The sequence below is a fragment of the Amphibalanus amphitrite genome, unplaced genomic scaffold (genome assembly GCF_019059575.1).
Source record: "Amphibalanus amphitrite isolate SeventyFive unplaced genomic scaffold, NRLGWU_Aamphi_draft 000866F_arrow, whole genome shotgun sequence".
NCBI classification, from domain to species: domain Eukaryota; kingdom Metazoa; phylum Arthropoda; class Thecostraca; order Balanomorpha; family Balanidae; genus Amphibalanus; species Amphibalanus amphitrite.
Genome location: NW_024882360.1, coordinates 90236 through 97914, shown reverse-complemented (window position 1 = coordinate 97914; position 7679 = coordinate 90236). Strand labels below are relative to the sequence as shown.

Sequence of the window (7679 nt, the reverse complement as noted above, 5' to 3'; positions counted from 1 at the left end):
ATGGCGTCAGTGAGCCGGGTGCCCGAGTTTGATGCGGCAGTGGAGTCGTTCGGCGCGTACAGCAGGCGTCTCGAACAGCACTTTGTCGCCAACAGCGTCGGTGAAGATGAAGTCGAGAAGCGCCGCGCCATACTGCTGAGCGCGGTTGGCGCCAGCACCTTCAGCCTCCTGGAGGACCTCATAGCTCCAGCCGCAGTGGGAGACAAAACGTTCAAGGAGCTTGTGAAGATATTGGTCGACCACTTTGAACCGCAACAATCTGCAATTGTCTCCAGATTTCGGTTTCACTCCTGCACTCGCGATGCTGGAGAGTCAGTGTCGTCGTTTTCGGCGAGGCTCCGCAAGCTTGCGAAGCCCTGCAAGTTTCAGCCAGGCCAGCTGGACGAGATGCTTCGTGACCGACTGGTTTGCGGTATTCAGCATGAGCGGCTGCAATCACGTCTGCTGAGCGAGCCGCGGCTGACTCTGGACACGGCTCTGGAGATCGCTCAGGCCCACGAGTCGGCAGCAGCCAGTGCAGCCGAGCTCAGCGGCCGCTCCGAGTCGTCTGCCGTCATCGGACGAGTCGATGGGACACCACGGAGGATGGTGAACGACAGCCGACCAGCCCTGGTGAACGACAGCCGACCAGCCCTGGTGAACGACAGTCGGCGAGCACTGGTGAACGACAGCCGGCGAGCACTGGTGAACGACAATCGGCGTCCCCTGGACACCGGCGGGGCTGCCTCCCGCGCTCCGCCGGCGCGGGGTGCCTGCAGCCGCTGTCTCAGCCGACGGCACGTCCCGGCGGCCTGCCCCTTCCGCTCGCAGAACTGTTATGCGTGCGGAGCCGTGGGCCACACCAGAGCGGCCTGCCGGAGCCGCGCCGAGTCTCAGCGTGTCCGGCTGCTGGAGGAGGAGGAGCAGCCGGAGCCGTCCGTGACGCCTGGGACTTCTCAGAGTGGCGCGGCGCCCCACAATGACGGTGAGGACGAGCCATATTACTTGTTCCGTGCTCAAGGGGTGCAGTTGGGAGTAGATCGTAAACCACCACTAATGGTGGATGTATGTGTGGACGGCTGCCCGCTGCGTATGGAGTTAGATACGGGAGCTGCATTGTCTGTTTGCTCAGAGAAAGTGTTCAAGGGTACTTGGCCGGTCGGTGGGCCCCATCTTAGCCCATGTGACAAACTGTTGAAAACTTACAGCGGTGAGGTGTTAGGGGTGTCTGGTCAGGCGATGGTGGATGTTCAGTATGGCGGGCAGCGAGCGCAGCTGCCGCTGGTGGTAGTTAAGGGCGAGGGACCATTTCTTTTTGGTCGAAACTGGCTGTCGACTATACGACTTGACTGGCCCTCCATATGTCAGCTTACCGACCGCTCTCGGGCTCAGACGCTCGTTCATGAGTTTTCTGAAGTTTTCAGCGATGGTTTGGGGTGCTATCGTGGCGCTGAGGTGACCATTTCGGTGGATCCCGATGTGAAGCCGAGATTCTTCAAAGCTCGCACAGTCCCACTGGCATTCCGCGAGCAGGTGGATGCCGAGCTGGAGAAACAGATCCAGCAAGGACTGTGGGAGCCGGTGGAGCACAGTAAGTGGGCCGCCCCCCTAGTCGTCGTGCCAAAACCAGGGGGAAAGATCAGGTTATGTGGGGACTATCGCCTCACGGTCAACAGGGTGGCCAAGGTGGACCAATATCCGCTTCCACGCGTGGAAGAGCTGCTTACACGCTTAACGGGCAGTAAGGTCTTTTCAAAGATAGACCTTAAGTCCGCGTACAACCAGATGGTTCTCGATCAGAGTTCACGTGACTTTCTGACCGTAAACACCCAGAGGGGATTGCTGAGACCCACGAGACTTAGCTTCGGTTACGCTTCAGCCCCGTCCCTGTTCCAGAGAACCATGGACACGCTGCTAGCGGGGATACAGGGTGTGTGTGTGTTCCTCGATGATGTTGTCGTGGCGGGTGAGACTGTGGAAAGTCATGATGTAGCGCTGCGTGAGGTGTTGCGCCGGCTGCGTGAGGCGGGTCTCAGGGCGAACCGGGACAAGTGCTGTTTGGGCGTGGACAGCGTAACGTACCTGGGTCACAAGGTCAGCGGGAGCGGCGTGGAGACGACTGAGGAAAAGGTCGCTGCCATCACGGGCGCGCCAGAGCCCCGAGATGTCTCCGAGCTGCGGTGCTGGCTCGGCCTTATCAATTACTACGGAAAATTTTTGCAGGGTTTGGCCACCACCCTTTCGCCGCTCTATGTTCTGTTACGGAAAAATCGTCCTTGGCGGTGGACGCACATTGAAAGGAGAGCTTTTGAGGATGCGAAACGTTTGCTCAAAAGCCCTCCCGTTTTGGGACATTTTGACCCAAAACTCCCTGTGATTTTGGCATGTGACGCCAGTCCAGTGGGATTGGGGTGCATTCTTAGCCAGCAAACGAGGCAAGGGGAGAGACCGATCGCGTTTTATTCGCGCTCTTTAAACGAGACTGAAAGGCGCTACTCCCAGACCGACCGGGAGGGTTTGGCGGTGGTGGCCGGTGTAAAGAGGTTCCACTATTATCTGGCGGGCCGTCCGTTTTCAATACGGACCGATCATAAGCCCCTGCTGGGGCTGATAGGTGAGTCCAAGCCGCTCCCACTGATGGCATCGCCCCGGGTGGTCAGGTGGGCCCTTATGCTGGGAGCGTATGATTATCGCCTTGAATTCGTCCCCGGCGTTAAACAAACTCACTGTGACGCGCTCAGTCGGCTGCCCGTCCCGTCGTCGGTGGTCGGTCAGTCGAGCCCCGTTCCGGCGGAGACGATACATTTGATGGAGTTTTTAGACGCGTCTCCGGTCACTGTGGACCACATTCGCCGGTGGACCTCTAGAGACCCTGTCTTGGCTGTCGTGCTTCAGTATGTTCAGGAGGGCTGGCCGGATGACGGGGAGGTGCTGTCGCCAGATTTCCGACCTTTTAGGTCCCGTAAAGCCGAGCTGAGCATTCAGGATGGTTGTATATTGTGGGGTTCGCGCGTTGTGATACCGCCACAGGGAAGGGCAAAAATTTTGAGTCTTCTACACGACGGGCACTGCGGAGAGACGCGCACCAAGTCTTTCGCAAGAATGTATGTGTGGTGGCCTAACCTCGATCAGGACATCACATCCATTGCACAGAATTGTGGCAAATGTCAGGCTTATCGTGCCAACGTACCTGAGACTCCGCTGCACCCATGGATTTGGCCATCAAAACCATGGGAGCGTGTGCACGTAGATTATTGTGGTCCAATTGATGGCTGGTGGGTATTAATTGTCATTGACGCTCATTCAAAGTGGATGGACGTGTTTCCGTCGCGATCATGCACGTCCGAGACCACCATAGAACATTTGCGCGCTTCATTTTCCTCGTGGGGGCTGCCAAAGACTCTTGTGTCTGACAACGCACAATGTTTCTTGTCTGAGACTTTTCAGACGTTCTGTCGCTCGAATGGCATTCATCATTTGACTTCTCCTGCACTGTCTCCGAAATCTAACGGTTTGGCGGAGCGTAGTGTTCAGACATTGAAAAACAGTATTAAAAAGCAAACTTCGGGCACGATTCACACCAAAATAGCGCGTTTCCTGCTGCGCTATCGCACAACACCGCACACAACCACCCAGGTGTCCCCAGCGGCATTATTCCTTGGCAGGACGGTGCGAACCCCGCTGGATCTGGTCAGGCCTGATCTGAGTGGTAGAGTGAGGAAAAACCAGGACAAACAAAAACTGTACGCCGACAGGGGCTCCTATGAACGTTCCGTGTGCGTAGGCGATGCTGTGTTTGTGTCAGCCGTTGATCGTGTACAAAGTGCTGCTGGTTGTAAATGGCTGCCGGGTGTGATAGTGGTGCGGAAGGGAGTAAAACTGGCTGTTCAGTTGCAGGATGGGAGAGTGATCTGGAGGCATCTGGATCGGGTCCGGCCGCGCCGGACTATGGCCGACGTACCGCCGCCGACCGCTGGACGGGCGCTGGACCTGGATCGGACGCGGCGGGACCTGTTTGATGCCGACGTACCGCCGAGGGCCGGACTGACGGCTCGGGCGGTGGCCCCGGCTGTTCCGGACGGGTCACCGTCGGTCCCGGCGGGCGGACCGCCGCCGGCGCCGCGATACAATCTGCGTCCGCGAGAGACGTTACGGCGGCCGGACCGGCTGTTGTGTGAGTGAAGTGTGTGAGCTCTCCGTGCCTGATATCGTTAAAAGTGACCAGAGTTTTGTTGTTACGTTAGTTGTGATTATGTTATATTGCGGGGTGGAGGGATGTCATAACCGGCTCTCGCCTCTACCGGCGGCCTCCCTCCCTCTCTCCCTCGCATACTGGTCACCCCTCTCGTCCCAGTGGACTCGCCCGGTGCCTCGGGCAGTATCTGTGACACGACCTCGGGTGAGCGGCCGGGAAGCAATACAGTTTTGAACGGGACGCCGTGCTGTCTACTTCACTATTGTTGCCCGACACCACCAGTAAGATATCATTTTTTTATAAGAAATGTCCACAGACATCGATAGACTCACCGTTTCTGGTAGAGAAGCTACCAATCGCTGTACCCACTCGCCAACTGCGTACTCAGGCCCTGTTCGCTGTTTCATTTGCACGCATTGAAACGGTTCGTTCCTGCGCCTTTAACCGCATACCAGAGGCATGCAACGCTTTTCTTCTTTTCTTGATGTGAACAGAGATGTGGATGTCTGGGAGAGCGGCGCAGTGGAATTCAGAACTAGAGTGAAACGGCATGTGATGGGAGTCTGACAGATGACGGTATTCCTGTAACCATTTCTGGCAGGTCCCGAGTCAAGAGATTTTACTGTGTTGCGATTGTTTTTTCTGTGTTGTGTCATGTGTATGGCTATTTATTGAATTTTATGAAAAGACTGCTCCTGTTACTGGGTATCTGCCCGTTGGTGTTAAATAAAAATAAACAATAACAATTTATTTTGCATTAATGTCGGATGCTTTTGCAGCAATCTTACCGCCAATTATTCATTTCAATTAGTTTCTAGAGGTCTTTAAAACACGAAGCCTTCGGCGGGGGAAAGCCAAGATGAGTGAAAGAACACCTTGGCACATCTATAGGGATCTCCGGCTGTGCGGCGGCTGTGACTTCGGCCAGTAAGGGGAGTAGCGCCCCCTCGGCCCCAGTTTGGCGCGCGTTTTGACCTGGACTTGCCTTGCTTACTGGATGGATTGTCTGCAGGATTGGCCCCGCAGGGGGTTGGCAGTGGCCGGGGTCGCTGTTGGACTGGGTTCCTTGGGCCTTTTCCCCGCGGCGGCCCTGGCCTCGGCCAGCAAGGGGAGTAGCGCCCCCTCGGCCCCAGCTTGACCCATGCTTGCTTACGACTTGCTTTGATCGCTGGATGGACAGATGGTACGGTCCGACTTTTCTTGGTTTTCGTGGTTTTGTTTCTCTTGAGCGGTCTTTGTCTGCTTTTGCTTTGCTTCTCACCGGATGTCCGCGTTTCGTTCGATCACAGCTTTCTGATTCTTTCCCTACCTTTTTCGGTGTTTTTGCACCCGCAGGAACACAGCCGAGTTGGGCTAGTTACGGAGCGAGCGAAGCGAGCGGAGTCTTTCCTTAGATTAAAATTTCTGAGTATGAGCGGCCGGCCGGCCGGCCGGCCGTGCGGACGCTTTTGCGAGGCTTATATCTCAGCAACCACTTGACCGATTTACATGCGGTAATTTTTGTAGGGTAGCTTCATGCTTTCTACCAAGTATTGGACTATTCCCGATGCATGTGGGTGACCCCTTATGCACGTGCCACGTGCAAAACGAAGAGGTGTCAGTTTTGTAATTGCTGCAATATCTCGGTAACTACTGGGCCGATTGCGCTGAAAGTTGGCATGTAGGTAGGCACCCACTAGGCACTGCATATCCATGTGCCAGAGTTGGGGTGCTGCTGCACGTGCGCACGTGCAGGGGTCGATTCCAGATCTCGAGAACGGCTGATCCGATTGCGCTCAAATTTGGTACGTGGTTAGGGACCGGTTAGTAGGGTGCCGTGCACAAGTCAGTTTGCACGTGCGCATTTTGCACGTGCGCACGTGCAGGGTGCCGCCTCCAGATCTCGAGAACGGCTGGGCCGATTGTGCTCAAATTTGGCACATCGCTAGAGACCGGTTAGTAAGGTGCCGTGCACAAGTCAGTTGGAGGTACCCCCTCGAAATTTCGCACGTGCAAGGCCCACCCTCTCGCTCGCTCCGTTAGTCGCCCCAAAAGGCGTTATACTGGTGTAAGGGGAGTGGCGTCCCCTCGGGTACCAGCCGGTTTTACTAGGCTAGGCGAGCCGACCCGTACCCCAGGACAACGGGATCCTGGAGGTTAAGCCCCCCACCGTGCGGAGCCAGTCGCGGTGGCTGGGCAACACGCCTCTTTGGCCCTGAGTTCTGTAAGGGCGGGACACTCAGTGGGGCGCCGCACTTGAGGAGCCATTCCCAGTCGTGATGCCGCCGGGGGTGGTGTCGGAGAGGTGTCGCCGGCGGGGTTCGGGCACTTGTGCTCGTCCTCCGTCGGTGGGACGGATCTGTCGCTGCCCCTGGCGGTGACTCGGCGAGGCGTCAAGGGAGGAGGCGGTATCCGACCGTGGGGGGTGGTGAGTCTCTCTCTCCCCCGCGGAAGGTGCCGCCAAGTCCCGTACAGTCAGCTCGGCCGTCCCAGGCCTTGTAGCGGCGCCGTTGCGGAGCGTCGGCGGCCGAGCTGGCGGAGACCAACTCACACTGCATGGATTCTGAACTCCCTCCCCCGACCCCTACCTCGACCTCGACCTCAACCACGACCACCTCGACCTCGGCGACCACTTCGACCTCGGCGACCACTTCAACTCCGGCCCCGCCTGGATGTCCTCGCCCCCAGACCTCGACTGAGGCAACCCCTCGACCACCCGGTGATCTTGGGAGGCCGCTGCCTCACTTTCTGCTCATGAGCTCAACCGATCAGGATGAGTCTGGCCAGCCAGTGCCGCTCAAACTCAATCCGTTTCAAAGAGAGCAGGCACTCTCGCCTCACTGTCAGCCTCAGCGTGTAACCCAACGCCCAGACGGGACCCTGGAAATCCACCTGACGAACCAAACTGAGATCCGGAATATGCTTGCCCTCAAAGAAATATCATTCAAGGCACGAGATAAGCAGGTTCGCAAAATAGAGGTCAAAGTTGAGCCACATCCGTTCAAAAATTCAGTGCGGGGAGTGATCACATGCCCGGACCTCCGCGGCGTGGCGGACGACGAAGTCGTGGACGGAATGGAAGGGCAAGGTGTCACCCATGCCCGCCGCATCCGCCGTAAGGTGAAAGGATCTCTTATGAACACCGACTCAATCGTTTTAACTCTGAACCGCCCCACCCTCCCGCGGGAGGTCAAGGTTGGCTATCTTGTGGTTCCCATTCGTGCCTTTCTTCCGGATCCAGTCCGGTGTTTCAAATGCCAGGCCTTCGGGCACGTCTCCTCGAAGTGCCGGGGAACACAGCGCTGTGGGGTCTGCTCAGCTGAGGGGCATGGCTCTGACGCTTGCCAATCGGACAGTGTCAAATGTGCTAACTGCGGTGGCCAGCACCGGGCATGGCACCGCAAATGCCCTAAGTTTGTGTTCGAGGCTGAGGTGCGCGCATTGATGACGAAGGAGAACGTCTCCTTTCGCGAGGCGCGGGACAGGGTGCGACAGCGCACTCCCGCACCTTCGCTTTCATACCGAG

General features: G+C 57.3%; 1 protein-coding gene across 1 annotated transcript; it reads left to right on the top strand.

The window, feature by feature from the left end:
* On the top strand, positions 1-4920 carry LOC122367396. Its single transcript, XM_043340439.1, has 3 exons — positions 1-964; positions 1404-1570; positions 3871-4920. Exons 1-2 carry the CDS (start codon positions 1-3, stop codon positions 1436-1438), a joined length of 999 nt encoding a protein of 332 aa, XP_043196374.1. The 3' UTR covers positions 1439-1570; positions 3871-4920.
* The last annotated feature ends 2759 nt before the right edge of the window (positions 4921-7679 follow it).

Excerpts from the sequence above, each read along its gene's own strand:
- LOC122367396 (XM_043340439.1), top strand. The coding sequence starts at position 1 with ATGGCGTCAGTGAGCCGGGTGCCCGAGTTTGATGCGGCAGTGGAGTCG. Across the intron at positions 965-1,403 it reads CGCGGCGCCCCACAATGACG|CGATGGTTTGGGGTGCTATC; the intron begins GTGAGGACGAGC and ends TGAAGTTTTCAG.